Source organism: Bos taurus, chromosome 5 (genome assembly GCF_002263795.3).
Source record: "Bos taurus isolate L1 Dominette 01449 registration number 42190680 breed Hereford chromosome 5, ARS-UCD2.0, whole genome shotgun sequence".
Classification (NCBI taxonomy): Eukaryota; Metazoa; Chordata; class Mammalia; order Artiodactyla; family Bovidae; genus Bos; species Bos taurus.
The window spans coordinates 30061026-30082096 of record NC_037332.1 but is presented as its reverse complement, the minus strand read 5'-3'; the positions used below and the strand labels follow the sequence as shown (position 1 = coordinate 30082096).

General features: G+C 51.3%; 1 protein-coding gene across 7 annotated transcripts in view; it reads right to left on the bottom strand.

Moving 5' to 3' along the window:
* The window catches only part of NCKAP5L (NCK associated protein 5 like), a 31447-nt gene extending 11783 nt beyond the window's left edge, over window positions 1–19664 (bottom strand). Inside the window, exons 1-4 of one of the 7 annotated variants that reach the window (XM_005206265.5) lie at window positions 19572–19664; window positions 19204–19264; window positions 1606–1667; window positions 149–307 (exon numbers count right to left, since the gene is read on the bottom strand). In XM_005206265.5, the coding sequence (XP_005206322.1) occupies window positions 149–271 (123 nt within the window). In that variant the 5' untranslated portion in view covers window positions 272–307; window positions 1606–1667; window positions 19204–19264; window positions 19572–19664. Of the gene's footprint in view, window positions 1–148; window positions 308–1605; window positions 1668–4160; window positions 4684–19203; window positions 19335–19571 lie in introns of those variants that run through there. The other 6 variants (XM_005206266.5, XM_059886151.1, XM_059886152.1 and 3 more) reach the window with 6 other exon arrangements.
* Between the last annotated feature and the right edge of the window lie 1407 nt (window positions 19665–21071).

Here is a 21071-nt window from a genome sequence, read left to right as displayed (position 1 = left end):
GTAAGGAAAGGGCGTCTCAGAGCGGCTCTGCTAAAGAAACGTTTCAGCTCTGCTTCAGCCTGGAAAAGCAGGCTGAGAGGAAGGTTGCCCTGCACCTCCAAAACCACCCAAGCTTGCAGGGCTCTGGCCAGCCTGCCCCGTGCCCCACCTCCAGCTCCCGCAGCCGGTGCAGGAGTTCCTGGCAGGTACCCGGCTCCGTGCTGCCATCACCACCTTCTCCTGGGTTCAGGTTTCCAGGGCTCCCGGCCGACTGGTCCATGGCCTCTGACATCAGGCCCTGGGGATAAGTGAGAGAAGCCCCAGCAGGCTACTCCAGGGCACAGGGAGGTGAGTGGAGGAGGAGGAGGACAGAGACAGAACTTGTCAGTATTCCCGGAGTTGGCATCCGTGTGACCCCTGTGCCTTGGACACTGTAACAACTCGGGGTGAGGCTCAGATTCCTGCTCATGGGACAGACACATAGACATGCCCTTCCATCTCAAGAACAGAGACCATTGTTTTTATAAACCCTTATGACTGCCCTTGCCCTCTTACAGATTACACAGACACTGGCCAGGAGCCAAGAAACCTGAATTCTCCGCTGAGGTTGGTCTCAAACTGACACTCTGTATCTTCCTGGCAGAGCGGGAGGTGGCCTGCAAGCCTCCAAGCCCCCGTGCTCTGGGCAAGGCCCCAGCAGACCAGCCTCTGTGAGCGCTGGGCCCTCTGCAGGGGTCTCTTGATACCCATCCCCCTTCCACTTTCCCAGCTCCTTCCTGGTGGCTTCCCTGGTAGTTCAGATGGTAAAGCGTCTGTCTGCCTGCAATGCGGGGTTCGATCCCTGGGTTGGGAAGATCCCCTGGAGAAGGAAATGGCAATCCACTCTAGTATTCTTGCCTAGAAAATCCCATAGATGGAGGAGCCTGGTAGGCTACAGTCCATGTGGTTGCAAAGAGTCGGACACAACTGAGCGACTTCACTTTCACTTTCACTCATTTTCCAGGGCCCCCACTCCAAGGCTGAGTCAGGTACTCCTCCAGCTCGGCTCTGTAAGTGTCCCCCCAGACTGTCAACTCTGCGAGGGCAGGGACACTGTCTTCATTTCATTGACTAGATACCCTATGTGATACCTGGTGTGGAAGAGACCAACTGATGGCTGAACAGACTAGTCTGTTCATTGCCTGAACACAACAGAGCCAGGTTTCTGACCTGTATCACATTATGTGATCCCTGCTCCCACCCTACTCCAAACTGCTGCCATAGTGACTGGCTTTCCTCAACTAGTCTTCATCTTCCATTTGAGTTTTAATTTTTCAGGTAGAGCAAAGTACTCCTTTCCTTCCTCTGAACAAATACTGTTGCAATTTCCAATAGATGGGAAACCCATCCTAATGCAGAAGGGTAGGGGTCCCCAGTCTACACCAACTGCTTGCCTCCCTGACCCTCTGAAGCTCCCACAAAAGGGGCTTAGGTCTTTTGGACCAAGGAAGAGGAGCCCTCAGCAGCTCACCTACCAGGCATCTGAATGCTTTTTCCTCCCTCCCCTGTGGGGCAGAGGCTGCCTTGCCCAACCCAGCCCTCCTCCAGTCCCCACCACAAGCACACCCAAGTTCCAAAGCCCCTCACCTGTCTCTGCCTCCTCACCCAGGCTGGCACACTCACGCACGCAGCCAGAATGGTCACCTTGCCTGTGGAGACAGAGGGAGACAAGGTCAGCCGTGCATTTATTGGCTTCCTACTGCCTGGCATCCTGGACAAGAGGGATAAACAAGCCAGAGAAAATCCTGCCCGTATGAAGCTGCCATTCTACTGGGACCAGCAGGTAATACCAGAGATAAACCAATGAACCAACATCAGGTCCTGAGAAGGCGCTGAAGGTGACAGCGAGGCAGAGACCTACCTGCGTGAAGGGGCAGATGAAATCCCGGAATGGGAAAAGCTTTCCAGGCAGAGGAAAGAGCCAGTGCAAATGGCCCCAGCTCTCAGCCAGAGGGGAACGAACAGCAACCCAGCATACGCCGTCTTCTTTCATTCTCACGACCACAGAGGGGGTCAAGTGCTATTATCGACACGTATTTGAGATGAGGAAACCGAGGCAAAGGAAGCTACACCTGCATCCTCGGAGTGTATCCTGCGCGCTGGCATGTTCCCGTGTCGCAGATCACATCTGATTCTCCTTTCGACCTCGTAAGGAGGGTGACGGGGGGAGGTGCCAGCCTGCTCTGAAGCAGGCTCCAGAGACAAAGGATGCTGCCCACACCATATGGCTGGTTCACAGAGCACAGTGGGCAGGCCTGGGCCCCCTTCCTGTGCAGCCTCTTTGTACATCCTTGTCCTCTGTGCTCCGTGCACTTAGTCTCAGCGTTCCCGGAGCTTTGCAGTCAGACAGACCTGGGTTAGAAGCTGACTCAGCAAAAGCAGTTTCCTCACCCCTAACATGGGGTAAGAATACCTAGTCCACAGGGCTGTTGGAGCAGGAAGTGAGATAATGTATGTAGAGAGTCTTGTACGGACTCTGATAAATGAAGGCTTTTCACTCTAGCACTTCACCTGTAAGCAGACCCTAAGTCCCAGGTCCCTCTCCCTGGGGGTCTTTAAAGGAGGAGCTCCTGAAGATCTGAAGTGTTGCCCCTCTGCCCTGCCCATAGGGGCTTCCTCCTCTCCGACCCCTTCCCTGGCAGCCCTCCAGCCCTCACTCTCTTCCACCTGATACTCTAGAAAGAAAGGGAGAGAAGAGGAAAAGGCTTCTTTCTGGGTGGGGGTGGAGTGGGGAGGGAGGAAAAACAAGCATGTGCACAACAATGGGAAGGGGGCTTCTGAAAGCTAGAGAAAAAGGAAAAACTGTGCAATGCTTATTTTTGACACTCCACCACAATCTAAAGTCCTTTGTTATTTTAACATCATAAAAATGTATTGAGTTATAACTTTGTTTGCTCATAACATTATCACACTTGCTATATTTAGAAATGGACAGACCTCAAAAGAAATGAAAAAAATTCAGGAAAAAGCCTCCTTCCCACATACACAAACAGGGGTTAAAACCAAAACAGGCCTCGGAGGACCAGTTCCAGCCCACCGCGCGTCACTTATCCCCAGGCCACCATCCTCTTGCCAGGTGGGGGCTCCCCCTGCTCTAGGAGAGGCCTGTCCCCACAGGTCACCAGCGTCCCCCTGACCTCCTCATCACTTACATTCCCAGTGGACACCTCTAGAAATAGAGGGGCATGGGCAGGGAAGGGAGTGCTTGGGAGGGTGAGAAAAAAACAGAAGGATGAAGGAGGGGAGTGGGATGAACAGGGCTGTGTCCGGAGGCCACAAAAGGGAAAGATAAAGTGGTAGAAACCTCCAGTCTTTGTTTTCTTCACACAACCACAGAAACCAAACTAAGGGTGAAGGTGGTTTAGGAGGGTATCTTTTGCTAAAATAAATAAGCGAATGAATGAAAAGGCATCCAGGTCAGGCATGAGGCCTGTGTATGTGTTGAGGAGGGTGGGGACCCAACACGCCAACCAAGCCAACCACTACCACCCTTGGATCTGAGCCCCCGGGAATCCCAAGGCAGGGCGGCCTGAGTCCCACTGTGACCTGGGGAGACCCTCCAAGGGACAAGCCACCGGAGTGCAACAGCTCGTCAAGGGCGTCAGCGTCCGGGTCCGAGCAGGGCCTGGGAGAGGCTCCAGACACGTCGGCTGAAGGCGGGCTGTGACTCAGCCCCACTTTGGGGAGAAGTTCTCTGCCCTCAGCCCAAGTGGTCTGGCCAGCTCCGGACGCTGGGCTTTCTGTGTGTCTGCATGGCCACAAGATGAAGGCAGGAAGCTGTCAGCCCAGATTGTTGAGTCACTCGGAAGAGGCCTGCATTTAAACTTGGCGCTGGGGAGGTGCATGCTGTAAGTCTGGGCTCAAGATCTCTAGACTGAAAACTTCTTGCATCTTTAGCCTCCTCTGGGGAAAATTACGATCCAGAGCGATAATACCACCTCTAGCTCCCAAACTGAGCCCAATTAGGAATTTGGCCCTTCAGAGTCTAAGGTTTTGACCCAAATCTCTTGAGGAAAAAAACAAAACCAAAAAGCAATCAATCCAGGTCAGTTCCCCAGTGGCTGTCCCTGCAGGGTCAAGGGGGTCCCCTCCCCAGGGCCAAGTACCCTCGTCCACCCTCAGGCCCCACAACTGCTACTCACAGCTTCTGTGCTCAGCCCCACCTGGAGCCCAGGAAAACCCCTGGCCTGGGTTTTTCGGGATGGCCCTGCTTTCAAGCATTCCTCTGGGGGGTCCCACAACATATCCCGGGTGTCCGATGTGGGTCTGGAACACAGGACACTGGCCCAGCTGGGTAGAGATGGAGCTGCAGTGGGTGGGAGCTTGAACTTGAATGGGGAGGCTCTCCCGCCAGAACTGCCAACGGGCAACCCCGCCCTCCACAAAGGCCTGATTCAGAGGGAGGTGACCTCAGTGCTGAGGGGAGGGAGGGAGAGGAAGAGGAGGGCCTCTCTGGCCCTCCTTCAGAGGAGACAGCGAAGGGGGATCAGCTGCTCAGGGGTTTCTCTGGGTAACCTAGGGAAGGGGCAGGTGCAGCCCAATGACTGAGTGAACCTGGGTGGTCGCTCATCTCTTCAGCCTGGTCAGGCATGTTGGGCAATCCCGCAAAAAAGACTGTCCTGACCTTTCAGGCAGCCAGATCAAGGAGGGGGAGCCCGCAGCTCCCAACCCCTCTCCAGCCAGAGCACAGGCAAGAAGACCCCTCTGTAATATCAGAGTCCAGGCTTGGGAGGAAGGGGCCAGAGAGATGGCAGTGAGCCGGTCCTCTAGACTCCCTCACCCTGGCCCTTAGCCAAGGCCTCTGGGCCCTGATGAGCCCCTCAATGACCAGCTGTTTCCCCCTAGAGTCCTCTAGGGAAAAAGAGCCAGGGGCCGGGGCTGGGGGAGGGGTGGGCAGCTGTGGGAAGGCAGAGATGGAGTTGGCTTTACTAACAGAATTGTCCGTGTAATCCAAGCGTTTCCCCCTCTGTTCCCCCCCCCCCATCCCCCAGCTGCTTTCTGGAATCCCCGTCACACCCAGGAGTCTACTTGTAAACAGCAACTTCTTCACCCACAGCAACACTCCTTTCCAGACAAGATCTGCCCTGGGCTGAGGGTAGGGGAAAAAAAAACAAAACGAGGACTGAGGCCCCGGGCATTCCTGGTCTGAGAGTGGCTCCTTCCTCTGGCCTAAAGCATCTCTCAGCCCCAAGTATTCCCACTGGTTTCCCCCACCCCCTCACTCAGGGCCAGAGGCAGACAAGAATTTCCTTCCCTCCTCCTGACAACTGGCCCCAGGAGGGGGCAGTTGACAACAATAGCCCTTCTGAGGGGCAAGTGTCCATGGGGAAGGGGCCCACTGCACCCCTCCTCCAACTTCCTCCTCACAGGCACTCCAAGAACCTCCAGACCATGGTGGAGGTTCTTTCAAACCGACTGTAGGTCAGTCAGGGCAGGAGGAAGGGTAGCGGTGTTGTGAGCCCAAAAGGCTTATAGATGTTGATACCCTTTGTCTCTCCTCCCCAGATCCTTTCTGTTCCCCGTTCACTGCATCACCCAACAATAAAAGCAGCCGCTGGGGGTAGGGAGAGAAGGGGCTCTGACAGACTCAATGGGTTTATTTATAGGGCCACACGCCAGGGGCTCTGCAGCCAAGACGCCTAGCCCCACTCCCAAAAGTCCAGCAGGCCCATCCTGGCCAGGCCAAGGGAACTGGAAAAAGCCTCAGGCCAGATGGTTTGGCTTGGCTTATAGTTCCAACAGTGCAATTTATTTGCTGTGTGACTTTAGGCAGATCGCTCCATTTCTCAAGGATTAGTTCTTTCATGCCAAGTGGAGGTTCTTCTAGAGCAGCGGTTCTCAAAGTGAGGTCCAGGGATCCTGAGGCCCTTTCAAGGAATCCACCGGGTCAAAACTATTTTCACAATATCACTAAGACATGATTTGTCTTTTTAACTCTCTTTGTCTCATGAGCAGGCAGTGACATTTTCCAGAGACTACAGGATAAGTGGTAGCATGACAGACTGAATTCAGAAGCAGATATGAGAATCCAGCTGCCTCTGATTAAGTCAGACACGACAGATTTACAGAAATGAAGAACAATGTCATTCTTTTCACTATTTTTTGTTTTGGAAAATAGATAATTGTTTTTCATAAAATGTTAACATGGGTTATTGTTACCTTAAAATGAATTAAATATTCAAAACTCTCAGTTCTAATTTATACGACAGTGAATGTCAGTAGGTATAATCCATGTGAACCAAAGCTCTTTGGGGGGGGGTCTTCAATTTTTAAGAGTGTAGAGGGGTCCTTAGACTCAATAGTTTGAAAAGAATCACTTTTCTTAGAACAATGTTATCCAGGAGAACTTTAGTGATGATGAAAATGTTAATTCTGTGCTGTTTAATAAACATGGTAGCCACCAGCCACATATGGCTACTGAACATTTGAAATGTGGCTAGTCCAATGGAGGAGCTGAATTTTAAATTTAAAAAGCCATATGCAGCTGGTGGCGACTATACTGGACAGCGAAGTTAGATCCCTGGGCCTCTTGACTTTAGCATTCAAGGTCAAAGCCTCTTTCCAGTCCAGAGGCTACCAGGAAGGAAACACAGGCCTGGATACTCTGTCCCCAGGCTTTGTCTCACATTATTTCTCACTGTCTCTTCACTAAAGGAAGGCCATCTAAGCCAGATGGGCAGTCCTGCTGGCCCTCTTACTGAGGCTTAGAGTTGCTCTCTCATTCTTGGCAACAACTATGTCACACCTTTGCCAATCACCTCATACTTCTGGTCTACCATCTTCCCTTGTTTCCGCAGAGGACTGGCCATCAGAGGGAAAACCCCTCAAACCTCCTGCCACCACCCTCCCCTCCTCTGTCCCTCCTCTCCTCCTGTTACAGCAGAGGGGCTGCTCTTTCCCCCAGCAAGGCCAGGACTTCCTGTCCCAGACCCTCCCCAACTTCAGGGTCTACTTCCAGAACGGATTTTTCTCATCTACCTTTACAACTTCTCAGGTACTTTCATCTTAAAAGTGATTTCCCCTTGACATTTCTCCAGACACTGTCCTCTTTTGCCTTTCACAGCCAAACTTCTTTAAAAAAAAAAAAAAAAGCCATCCTTCCTTCTCATTCTTTCCTCAACCTGGTCCAACTTCAGTAACTGCCACAAGGCTAAATCCTACAGTACTTTTCAGTCCCCACTGCTTTCTCAGGTGCCTCTGGTGGTTACTTCCTGCTGGACTTTTTTTTTAAAGCTTAGAGACATAGTTCAACTCACACACAACTCACTCATTTAAAGCGTACAATTCAGGGGTTTATAGCATATTCACAGATATATATATATATAGATCATGACCATAGTCAATTTGAGAACATTTTCATCACCCCTTAGTTACCATCCCCTCATGCCCAAACCTAGGAAACCACTCATCTATTTTCTGTCTCTATAGCTTCCCCATTCTGGGCATTTCGTATGAAGGGAATCATATAACAGGTGGACTTCTGTGACTGGCTTCTTGCACTCTGCATGTTTTCAAGGTTCATCCCTGTTGAAGCATGTATCAGTACTACATTCCTCTTCATGGCCAAATAATATTCCATGGTATGACTACGCCACAATTTATCTATTCAGCCACTAATGGACATTTGAGCTATTTCCACTGTTTGGCTATTATGCACAAAGCTGCTCTAAGCACTGCTGTTAGTTTCACATGGATGAAAGCTTTCATGGGTATACACCTAGGAGTGGGACCGCTGGGTCATATGGTGACTTTAAGTTTAAATTTTTGAAGAACTGCCAGCCTGTTTCCCAAAGTAGATGCATCATTTCAGAGTCCCATCAACAGTGTGATGGGATGTGCAATTTCTCCATGTCCTCACCACTCGTTATTGTCTGATTTCCTAATTCTAAGTCACCTTAGTAAATGTGAAGTGATACCTCATTATGGTTTTGATTTCTGTTTCTTTGACTGATGATGTTGAGCATCTTTTCAAGGGCTTATTGGCCATTTGCATGTCTTCCATGGAGACAAGCCTATTTAGACCCTTTGCCTATTGTTTAATTGCAGTATGTGTCTTTTTTGCCATCGAGTTGTCAGAATTCTTTATATATTCTGAACACAGGCCCCTTATCAGATATATGATTTGCAAATACTTTCTCCTATTCTGTGGTTGTCTTTTCACTGCCTTGATGGTAACCACTTCCTCCTGGACAACTGTTCCCTCGTCTACCACATTTCTCTCTTTGCAGCCATCTTCCACCTCTTCTGTTATTTATTTGTGAGAATATGTTGTGTATACTTTGTTAACATTTTCCTGATGGCTGAGAGGTAAAGAATCTGCCTGCCAATGCAGGAGATGTGGGTCTGATCCCTGGGTCAGGAAGATCCCCTGGAAGAGGGAATGGCAACCCACTCTAGTCCTCTTGCCTGGAAAATCCCATGGACAGAGGAGTCTGGCAGGCTACAGTCCATGGGGTCACAAAGAGTCAGACACAACCTGATGACTGAGCACATGTGTGCACTTTAAAAAAAAAGGAATGGGGGTTCCCCTGGTAGCTCAGTGGTAAGGAAGCTCTCTGCCAATGCAGAGGACACAGGTTCGATCCTAGGTCTGGGAAGGTCCCACATGCCTCAGAGGAACTAAGTCTGTGCACCACAACTACTGAGCTGGTGCTTTAGAGCCTGTGAAACACAACTACTGAAGACACGAGCCCTAGAACCTGTGCTTTGCAACAAGAGAAGCCACTGCAGTGAGAAGCCTGAGCCAGCAACGAAGAACAGACCTGCTCGCGGCAACTAGAGAAAACCAGAGTGAAGCAAGGAAGACCCACCATAGCCAAAAACGAATGTGTGTGCTAAGTCTCTTCAGTTGTGTCAGGCTCTTTGTGACCTTATAGACTGTAGCCCACCAGGCTCCTCAGTCCACAGGGACTCTCCAGGCAAGAAACTAGAGTGGGTTGCCATGCCCTCCTCCAAAGGATCTTCTTGACCCAGGGATTGAACTCTAGTCTCTTATGCCTCCTACACTGGCAGGCAGGTTATTTACCATTAGCACCACCTAGGAAGCCCTAAAGAAATAAATAAGACTTAAAAACAAAACAAAACAGACTTTATTTGGATCTTATGAGTTTTTCCACTGATGTCTTTTCCACTGGTATTCTATCCCAAGACGCAATACAGGATCCCACGTTGTGGTTAATTACCATGACTCCTTAGTCTCCTATGATAGAAGACAGTTCCTCAGTCTTTGTCTTTTATTACCTTGACACTTCAGAAGGAAACTGTATTTTGGAAAATATTCCTTAATATGAGTTGGTTTCATGTTTTCTTCAATGAGATTGGGGTTATGGATTCTAGGAAAGAATATTACAGAGGTGATGTGCCCTTCTCAGCACATGCTATCAGGGGGTATGTATACATGACGCTGAGAAGTCTTATTACTAACGATGTTAAACTTTGATCACTTGGTTAGGTGGCGTATATCAGTGGGCTTTGCATCATAACAAGACTATTTTTCTTTTGTAGTTAATAAACATTTAGGGGGGACAACCCTTTGTGACCATGCAAAATCCTATTTCTGCTTAAACTTTCACCCACTGATTTTAGGATTCATCAGTGGAACTCGCCTGCAGCAATTACTATTGTGCTCTAAAGATAACTTTTGATTTTTCTCATTCCTTGTAATTTATTAATTAGAAGTTTTCTGTAAGGAAAAGCTGTCTCTTCACTCCCATTTATTTACTTAATTACATATTTGTATCAGTATGGACTCACAGTATGCAATATTTTATTCTTTGGATTATAATCTTAATATTATCATCACCACTTACTTTTACTGCTTAAATGCCAGCTTTGGCCATTCTTTCAGGTTGGTTCCTGTGTCCTTTCAATATGCTTTCATTAAAAAAAAAAAACAAAACTGGGCTGTTCCTGGAGGTCCACTGGTTAAGAATCTGCCTTCCAACGCACGGAATGCAGGTTTGATCCCTGGTCAGGGAACTAAGATGCTACAGGGAGCTAAGCCTGTGCACCATAACTACTGAGCCCATGCGCCACAGCTAGAGAAGCTTGCAGTCCACAACAAAGAGCCCTCGTAGCCCCCAAAGACATTATTTTTAACATTTGCTTACTTTCTGGTACAGAAGATGTCCCAGGCTTATCTTGCATTTTCCCTGCCACAATCTTTTTCTAGCAGAGCAATCTTCTTTCTAAAACTGTAAATCTGATTGTGTCCCTTTCACGTCAAATCTTCCCATGACCTCCTAGCTTTGGGGACAGATGAAAGCACTCAACGCGGCCCTGGAAGCCCTGACCTGGGCTGGCCCCAGAGCAACATTCTTCTGAAAAGCTGTCCTGGACTGACGAGGCCCCCACTGATCTCTCATCTTCAAGTGCGTCCTGCATTTCAAACAGCAATGCATCCTGTTCTCCAGCACTCCTCTGAGAAGGGGTAACTTCCATGCTGTTAGAAGGGGAGCTCCTTGAGGAGGGACCCTGCTTATACTGATACTTCTGTTCTCCCCAATTCCTGCCGCTGAGGCCCTGAATTTGGTGATCTCCTTTCAAGACCAGAAAGAAGGGACAGGTGAGGATTCATCATGTTTCCTTAAAGATCTCCAATGACCCTGCCCCCCGCCAAGTGCTTCTGAAAGGCCCATATGACAAAACACACGCAAAGTGAGAGAGGGCATTTTCAGATTTGCCCTGAACACTGATATGACCAAGCTCTCAACCTTTGCCCAGGTCTCAGCGATGCCCTCTGAAAAAGGGATTCATCTACTCATTCTGCAGATTAGGAGGTACAATGCTGGGTACTGGGGGGCAATTTAGAGATGGGTCCCCTCTTCTCAGACTTCCTGGAGCTTTCAGACTAGTAGGGGATGTAAGCCATGCAGGTAGATAGCTGTACTATGAAGGAGGTTCCACAAGAAAAGTCTTTGTAGAACTTTAAAAAAAATCAGGAGAGAAATATTAGGTTGGAGCTGGAACAGTTTTTCAGAATTGGAGGCATCTAGTAAACTTAGCCTTTATAGACAGACACGGTTTGGGTACAAGAAAAAGGGAAGGGGGTCATTCCAGGCAGCAGGAGGCAGAAATCTCTGGGTGTGCATGGAAACAGTGACTCAGTGCAGCTGGACTGAAGGGCGTTTGAAGGTGAGTGCTTCCTGCTCCCCTGGTCCATGCTAGCTACTAACTCCTCTCCTATTCCCAGACCGAATACGATAGTCAGCATCTTTTCAACAACCTGGATGTAACCAGAGGCATATGCTGGGTCCCCCAGGAGGAACCAAGGCAGAGAGGTTCCTGGAGATGACAGAAGAGCTGACAACTGGAACTTCGGTGATCTGCTCTCAGATCCGAGAAAAAGGGGCCTGGAAGGTCACACAGCCTGTTGGTGCTCAGGCTGCACTGCAGGCCCTGAAGAGATAGGCATATACTCTGCTAGCCCCCATGCCCGGCCCCTAGTGCTCACACCCTCAAGCCCCATATCCTAGCTTCTTTCTTCAAAGGGAACAGCCTCTGGCCAATCAAGTGCCTTCCACAGCCAGGCAGCTTTAGTGTTGACTCAGTGGGTGCCATCTGGCCAGGGCCCATGGGTGACCGCCTAAGGTGCCAGCTCAGCTCAGGGAGACGCAGCTCTGTTCACCCACAGGCCCTGCTCATCCATGCCCATAAATACAAGCTAGGCTTCCTGGATTCTGATCCGGCTCAGGCATACTGCATGCCCCTAGGTGAAGCCTGGAACCACCCCGACTCTTATCTGTAAAATGGGGTGAGCTCTCTCTGACTCCTCTCTTCCCATAGGGCATAGAAGAGAAGGATGAGGTCACGCCTGGAAATGGACTGCAGCTGAGAGGTCCCCTTGTGTGGGGTAGGGATATGTGTGGGGGAGGAGCTCGGCAGGACCGTTAGGGAGAAACCCTTGGCTTTGATGCTGCCCTCCTCCTATGGGCCCCGTGGGCTTCCCAGGAAAGCAAGGCGGGTAGAGAGGAAGGGACAGCAAAGCCAAGAACTTGAGCTTCCTTCTAGCCCCAGGGACAGGAAGTGAGGTGCCGTCTACAGAGGAAGTGAGAGGCAAACACCCCCCAACTTCCCCTCAGCCTGAAGTGGAAAGGAAGGCTCTAGCTTCAGGAGCTCATAGCCCCAGAGCTGGGGAAGCTGAAGGTGGAGGGGGCAGGGAGGAGGCATTTTTGGCACTATCTGCCAAGAAAAGATGGCCTCTTGTCTGAGACACAGTAAAACTTAAGGGGTCCCGGACAGTCCACAGATTGGGGTAGTGGGAAGAGGAGCACAACCGAAGTCAAATTGAAAAACCCAGCTTTCCAGGTCACACGGGACCATTTCTGCAGCGTTGGTCCTAGACCCCTGCCCCAGCTCTGTGCTATGCCACGTGCCTGCCCCAGTATACACACATCCCACCCGCACACCAAGGTGGATAGGGCCTCTGACTATCTGGTCTGACAATACTTGTCCTTTCTTTGCAGCCTCCATCACAGCTTTAATTCTATAACTGCTTAATTTTTGATTGACATGGACTTCTGGGATCCCCACTGTACCCCCAGAGTCTGGCATCACACTGAACACTTAGTAAGAGCTGGCTGGAGGTTTAGCATCCCTGAGAGGCTGGTTTTGGCATCTGAATGAAGTCTGGTATACAAAAGTAAATGAACCCTGCTCCTGGCCTGGGGTTGACTGGGGGACCCTGAGGTGGGTGCTAAAGGACAGAAATCAGAGACCCAACATGGTGGCAGAAGAAAACACTCTACACACAAATATTGCCAACAGGTAACAGATGAAAATAGTACATGCCACATGCTATCTTTGGGTAAAGGGGGATAAAAGGATGTTCGTATTTGGTTTTGTATTAAAAGATGGGGGATATGTAAGAAATTAATGGGACTTCCCTGGTGGTCCAGTGGTTAAGAATCTGCCTGCCAAGGCAGGGGACACAGGTTCGATTTCTGGCCCAGGAAACTAATATCCCACATGCTGTGGGGCAACGAAGCTGTGCGCCACAACTACTGGATCCACGTGCTCCAACTACTGACGCCGGCACGCTCCAGGGCCTACCAGCCGCAAGAGAAACCACTGCAATGAGCCCATGCGCTGCAACTAGAGAAAAGCCCTTGCAGCAGCAAAAGCCCCAAACAACCAAAAAGAAAAGAGAGAAATTAAGAAGTGATCATCTATGGGGGGAGATGGCACAGTGGTAAAGAATCTGCCTGCCAATGCAGAGACTCAAGAGACCCAGGTTTGACCCCTGGGTCAGGAAGATCTCCTAGAGAAGGAAATGGCAACCCACTCCAGTATTCTTGCCTGGAGAATTACAAGGATAGAGCAGCCTGGTGAGCTACAGTCCACGGGGTTACAAGGAGTTGGACGCGACTGAGCACACATACCACCACATGGAGGAAGAAGAGGGTGGACGTCAGAGTGAGATTTCTCAATATATGCCTTTTTGTATCATTTTGATTTTGGGACTTTGTAAAAAAAAAAAAAAAATCTAGTGAAAAAAAGAATATAAACTTAAAAAAAAACTGTTAGAAGGAATAAACACTTGACCATGTGACTTGTAAGGACCAGGCCCCAGGGATGAGGGAGGGTGAAGAGGTCTCCACAGGGGAGTGTGGGGTCTGGCCAAAGCACACCAGTTTCTTCTCTCCCCTTTCTTCCCAGTAGTGTCTCCCCAAGTTTGGGGAGAGGCCCTCCCAGCCGTCGGCTGTGGTGTGCTTTGGTAGCAACAAACTATTCAGAAGTTAAATTAGGGCCACTTCTTCCTAGCTAAGAGCTGGGTTCATTCTCACTCCTGGGAAAGGGGTAAGGTTGGCCAAGGGCAGAGGTAGGAGCTTGGGCAAGGGGAATGTTTGGGGCAGGTGGAGGTAAAGTGGGGTAAAGGGCTCCTGAAAGTGCCTAGGGCTTCCGAGAGCAAGTTCTGGGGGTGTCTCAACAGATCCTCACACAAAAGGGCCAATTACAGCCCCCACATCAAGCCAGCTGGGGATGAAATGAATCAGCCCCTGGGAACTGCGGCTGCCGAGGACTCCAGCGCCACACCCCAGGAGTTACAGGGCCCCTCACATTCCCCTCTAGGAAAGACCTCACCACTCTCTTACCCAGAGGGTCTACAGGGAGAGACGACTTCATGCCCTGCATTAAAGTGAGAACTGCAGACCAACACCCCAAGCGGTACTCAGCGTTTCAGGCAACAGCATGAGCAGCAGAATGGGGTGTTTCTCCTTTCAAAATACCTATACTTAAAAAAAAAAAGCTTAGTGAGTCTTGGAGAACTCCCAGAGCTTATTGACCAGCATAAGGTTCAGGGAGCTGTGCTTACTGGGCTCTTCCCAGCAGCTGCTGGATTTTTAGAAATCAGGACTAACAGCAATGATAATTCACCTTAATAACAAGCTGGCCTCCCTGGGCCTCTTTCATCTGTGTAACTCCCAGAGAAGCGAAGATGCTAATTATCAAGCAGGTGCCACACCCCAAAGATGATGTCTTATTAATCCATCAGCAACAGACTGGGAAACTGAGGCCCAGGGAGAAAGATTTCTCTCACAGGGAGCTAAGGATATAGGATGCCGAGGGCCACTGCGCAGTGAAGAATCAGAGGTGCCCGCCCTGTACCTGCTGGGTTTGGGACGGTGCTGAAGACAAGGGTGCTTCTTTCAGAGGCGGCCAGACTTGAGTTTGGGGTGAAGGTGAGGAAGACCCCAAATATGTCCCAAGCCCCTTCCCCAGACTACAGCAGAGCCTGGTGGTAGCCTCGGCCGGGAGTCTGGGGTTTTGATCTTGAGTCAGAACACACTACTCTCCAAAGCGTCATCTCTGCAACCTACACAGCCACTGTGGGGTAAGTGAGGGCTCAGAGCTCCAAACAGCACCACACCACAGCCCCAGTCCATGAAGTGGGAGCAGGGGGCACCTGGCAGCCGACTGGCTAGATCAGATCAAAATCATCTCAAGTGTGGAGACTGCTTCTTTGGGATCCAAGCCCATCTCTGTAGCCCCCACACACTTTTGGCACTGATTTTTAAAATGAGATCTTTCCTACAGCAAAGCCTGCTTAGTTGGCCACTGCTTCAGAAATCCACAAGGAGGCTCAGCTGGTCTGTACTTCCAGGAGACAGTGGGCAGAGAACCATAGAAGACCAAAGGTCTTTTCCCACTGTACCCATGGAGGGAAGCAGCAGCCACTGGAATGTGCATGGAACTGGAAAGGGGAGGCTCTGAGGACTTCCCTGGGGGTCCAGTAGTTGAGACTTCGCCTTCCAGTGTAGAGAGGTGTGGGTTTGATCCCTGGTCAGGGAGTTAGGATTCCACATGGGCCAAAAAACCAGAACATAAATAGGAAAAGCAATGTCACAACAAATTCAATAAAGACTTTAAAACTGGTCCATATAAAAAAAAATCTTAACAACAACAACAAAAAGATGGAGGCACTGCAGCTTACTACATGTGCTTGGTACCATGAGAGATGCTGGGAACAGACACAATCTCAGCTCTGGGGAACCATAAGTGTCAAACCAGGTAGCAACCAATGAAGGACCTTGTCTTCCAACCCTCCAGGGCAGAGCCTGGGGAAAAATATTAAGGGTGCTACTCTAAACAATTTGACGTTGTTTTTCTTCAGCATGTTAACAGAGCTGACCAGAGCCCATGGGGGACCCTGAGACAAAACTCTGACCCACTAAGGGCTTAGGTCTCCACAATCTCAGGTTCAAGAACTGCCCTCTCTGCTTTAAATCTGGCCCAGCCCCCTCATGCACAAGAAATTTAAGGCAAATGGTACAATGTAAAACAACAGACCAGAGTCAGGAGCCCTGCTTCTGACACTCGCCACTGTATGAATCACTTCCTCTCTAGATTTCACCGCACCTCCCTCTTTTTTTTTCAGTTTCCCCATTTTTAACACGAGGGCGTTGGACTAGACTGTCTCTAGGATTCCTTCCAGCCTGTGACTCTATGTTGTTTTGATGCTGTGGCAGATCCCAGATTGATTTACATAAATTTGCATGTTCAATCAGAAATCCTAAACTCCCAAGTATAGAAAATCCAATCAGTCCATTAGTGCAGCCAGACTGAGGGCTGAAGGAGCCTGCCAGGTTTGGGAGGGGACTGTCAAAGCAGACAGTGGTAGTAGTGGTGAATCAGGGGAGGAGCCGGGGAAGCAGGAGCAGGAGCAGCATTTGTCCTGAGAGATGTGCTTCTGATGACCCAAGGCTGAGGGGGCCAGGGACCCCTCTTTGGCTGCAAGGCAAGAGTACTTTCTCCTCCTGCTTCTAACGGGGCCTCTGGCTGGCCAGCCTCAGAGCCACACCCCAAGAGGAAACAGCAGCCTCTGCCTAGCAACAGCCGCATCCTTCACTCTGACAGGGACTCCACCATTAGCTACTTTCTGGGAAACTGACCTTCCTGGGAGCTTCCATTCTGCATCCCAGGGGCTCCTAGCAGTGAGGAAGGCTTCCTTCGGGGTCTAACCTCAATACCCTCTGCTGTAGCTTCACTCCCGTGGGCAGCAAGGCCCAGGGGAAGAGGGCTCCTGGGGAGCAAGCAGAGGGAAAAGCAGTGCAAGAGAATGTGCTCCATGGGCAACTGGTCCCACGGCCTCTCTGCCCACCACACCTCCTTTGATATCCCCCTCAGCACCCGGAGACCAAAGGGTGAAAACAAACAAGGAGAATGTGAAGGCCTTTGGCTCTTGAGCTAGAGAGCAAGTCCCAACCTGGAGAGCCTGACTCCTGAGCAAGCTCTATCCCCAGGAGGGAAGGAGTCCAGGCAAGGTGGGGTTGGGGCAGCCTCTCTCTGCTGCTGCTGGGCTGGTGTGGCAGGGTCTGGGAGGGTGGCTGGGAGCTGGGGGTGGTGAGTACAGAGGTGAGCTGAGTGGGGCCAGGCTGGGCAACAGCGGTGGGGCTCTCCTTGCCCTCTTCCCATAAGAGAGTGGAAGAGTGTGCCGTAGTCCCTGGCCCAGATCCTAAAACAAGTCCCAACAGCTGAGATGCAAACTGTCTCCTGGGAATCTGCTTACCCTGCTGGCCCTTGGCTGCCTTCTCCTTTCTCAACCCCTCCCCAAAGGCCCAGCTCAAAGACTGGCCTGCCAGGGTGTTTCACCAGAGGCCTTGATGGGTGGGCCAAATCCTAGCCAGCAGTTCATACTCCAAGGCACCAGGGGTGAGCAGGGCAGTGGTTATTCTTAGGCAGGATAAGGGAGTCTGCACCCCTCCAACTCTAGGTTCTAATCCTAAGCAATTTACCTCTCCAAACTTAGCTACCCTGCTGGAGGACCTTTCTCCCCTCCAATTTCACTCATCAGTGAAACCACACAATGTCAAAACGTGGAAAGGAATGGTAGAGCTTTCTAGTCCAACTGCTGGATTTTACATATGGGAAAGGAACACCAGAGAGGCAAACTACTTTGGTTAAGGTCACACAGCAACCTACGAAGGGCAGGGACCAGAGCTTCTGACTCCCAGTTCACAGTGATAGCAGTTTGATCCTCACACACTTTGGTTTCCATTTGCCTGTTGTAGAAGGGCCTTCTTCCCTGCAGCCCAGGCCATCTCCCTCTTCAGGTTCTCACCATCCTCCAAAGGCCTGACCTGGAGAGCTAATACCACCTCATGCACAGACCACAGACTGAAAACAAAGTTGAACTACATGGGAATATCTCCCCAAACAGGGATGCAAGTGTTTCTCTGAGGTAAGAAACCCACTAACCCCAGGTTGTTCTCAGAAGGACAGGGACCCAATATGAGAAGTGAACTGTGTTATCTCCTTTCTTGAAAGACAAGGAGTCTCCCAGTCAGCTTGCATGTCTTGCAAGAGAGAGTCTGCAACAGGGCAACTGGGTTAGGTTCATTTCCCCCAAAGTACCGTCCACCGCGTGCAATCGGGGAGACCTGGGTTTGATCCCTGGGTTGGGAAGATCCCCTGGAGAAGAGCATGGCAACCCACTCCAGCATTCTTGCCTGGGGAGTCCCTAAGGACAGAGGAGCCTGGCGGACTGCAGTCCATGGGGTCGCAAAGAGTCGGACATCACTGACCAACGAAGCACACACACTGTCCACTGAACCGTCAGCCTCTGACCCTTCGCTACCCCTCCTCCAGGACCACACGTGTTCCAGGCATCTGTTTCCACCGTTATCCCTGGCGGACAATTGTGCTTAAGCAGGAGGACCCGTGGCGGGGAGGGAGAGCAGTGGTAAGAAGGGAATAGAAGCTCTGCCTTTACAGCCAGGCAACGCGGCAGCCTAAGACCCCTGGCTTCTCAGGAAGGCCGGCGTTTAAGAAATAGCAGCTGGACAGGCTAGTGGATAGCGCTGAGACACCTGGAAAACCAGGCCTGTGGGAGATAAGGGTCCTCCGTGCCCTTGGGGCGGCGCCAGGGCCGGAGAGACCGCGGGGCCTTGGGCCCAGGATCAGGAGACCGGGGCTGGGGTTCAGACAGTCGGTCTTCTAGTCGGTCTAGGCCAGGGGAGTGTCGGGCACAGATAAATTCTCTGCATTCTTCTGGCACCGCAGCCAGGACCCAGAGAGCCTTTCCTGCAGGCGCTGCCCTGGCTCCACTCCCTGCCCAGCCCTTCTCCCTTCCTCAGCCTCTTTAGTGTTCAGCCTGCCCAGCTCCCTTTCTCCTTTCCGCAGCCCCTCAAAGCCACCGAAGGGTCGTTCCGGGAGACCCCGAGCTCTCCGCCTCTCCCCACCTCCCATACGCCCCACCGCCCCAGGCCACCGGGACTGCAAGGAGTGAGAAGAGGAGCCCGAGGCTCCTCTCCGCGCCTGCGCTTTGGGGAGAGTCTCCCCCCAGCAACAACCTGGCACCGCTAACGGCACCCGGGCGGTGGGATGCGGGTGGGGTGGGGTGCGCAGCTGGGGCAAGGTCAGAGCTTTTAAAGGGGGAGGGAGACCGGCCCCCCGGAACATCCCCCTCTCTGGAAAGTTTCCCTTCCGGGGCCACGGAGTGTGCGCGAGGATGGCGCGGGGGGCGGGAGGGTGTGGGGTGGGGGTGGACAGAGTCGCGGCTGGTCTCCCCGGGGTGAGGGCGGCGAGCTCTAGGGGACGGCAGCGAGGTCCGGCAGGAAGCTGCGCCGCCCTCTCCGGCCCAAGGCTGCCACGAGAGTCTTACCCTCCATACCTCCCACCCTCGGCCCGGGGCTTACAGACCCTTCACTCGCCGCCCTTTAAATTGCAAGTGGGCCCAGAACTCACCAAAATCAGGTGCTGAGCTGGGCCAGGGCAGGCCGGATCCGCCGGGTCCATGGCCGCGGCTCTGGGGCGGGGGGCAGAGAAAAGGGGGGGTGCTGGGGCCGCCTCTTGATGTCAAGGCTTTAAAGGGGCCAATGAACCCCGCCCCTCGCTCAGACCCCGCCTCCCCCTCCCGCGTAGCCAATCCACGTTCACTCTGGATGCGCGCCCCTCCCAGCCCCCTCCCAGCCCCCTCCAGATGTTCCCAGGACAAGAGCTAAGTCCGCCCGACTGGAGCGCGCTGCTTCCGCCCTGGAGGAAAGGGCCTCCCCTACAAGCCATTCCCGCCCCCACCCCATCACCCCCCGGATAGAGACACAGTCTTCTCAGACCTGGCAGGGTCGGGGCTGGTAAACCTCCCCAGTGCCGGGATAGGAGAAGCCAGGCTGGGCCGAGCGGTGGTGGCATGGGAGGCATCTATAGCAGAGAAAACTAAGTAGGTGCACGCGGGTTAGTGGGCATGCGCGTCTGCTTCTGTAGGGCTGGGCGTGCACGTGTATATGTGGTTGTGAGCGTCGGTGTTTGTAACTCGCTTTCCTGCATACGTGTTGGGTGTAAATCTAAGGGAAGAGGTTTGAGTGCCGGCTTGGCCTTAAATGCTCCCCCCACCCTTTTCTTCCTTCTGGATCGGGTCCTTTTAGCACTATGGAAATCTGAGCCCTGGAAACTGGCTCTGCCCCGCTCAGAGCAGTGCTGGTCTTTTCCTCACTAGTTAAAGAAGAGAGAAGGGTGAGCAGAAAAAGAATACAACCTTGTTCTCAGCCACTTGCTGTTTCAGTGGGGACCAGATCCTTCCTTGTTGAACTGTTTGCTTGAAAGAGGAAAAGCCAACAGCCCACTTAGGTCCCTGAATGGCCTCAGAGCTCCCTTCTATATGATTCTCATTGGTCCTTGGTTAAACAGCTATTTGCCCTTGTCTGGATACCATATAAGCTGGCCCATTGATGCTGGTTCTGAAGTGGGTTCTGCAGAGAAATACAAAGGGATCCCTAGCCACAGTCTCTGCGCATTTTATTAAAATTGGGGTATACACCATATTATCCAGTAAATGAACATAAGAGCTGAGGGAACATAGCGTGCTCAAATTGACTAGAATTAACCAAGAATTCCACTCTGAAGGAGGCTCCTTAATTTAAAATGGAATTTGAAGGGCAGAGAGCACTTGAGTAGAATCTAGGCCAGGTAAGGACCCAAGGAGATTCAGGTAGGAAAAAGCAAATTATCTGCATGGGACAGTGAGCAGATACCAGTGGTAGGGTGGGAAGTGGGAGAAGTTAATGGAGGAAGTTTTGTATGGAGGAGATAATAAAGATATGGATTTGAAAGGACAAGTAATAAGTCATTTTGGATTCTTGAGTGTAGAGGTAGCTTGATGAAAAGAGTGCCTGAGGATAGTGATTATTGGAGCCTAGAAGATAAGATGGTGGTTACTCCCATCAGATCTCACCTTTGCTTTAAAACAATTAAAAAAATAGATTTATCCTTCAGTTCAGTTGCTCAGTCATGTCCGACTCTTTGCGACCCCATGAATCGCAGCACACCAGGCCTCCCTGTCCATCACCAGCTCCCGGAGTTCACCCAAACTCATGTGCATCAAGTTGGTGATGCCATTCAGCCATCTCATCCTCTGTCGTCCCCTTCTCCTCCTGCCCCCAATCCCTCCCAGCATCAGAGTCTTTTCCAATGAGTCAACTCTTTGCATGAGGTGGCCAAAGTATTGGAGTTTCAGCCTCAACATCAGTTCTTCCAGTGAACACCCAGGACTGATCTCCTTCACAATGGACTGGTTGGATCTCCTTGCAGTCCAAGGGACTCTCAAGAGTCTTCTCCAA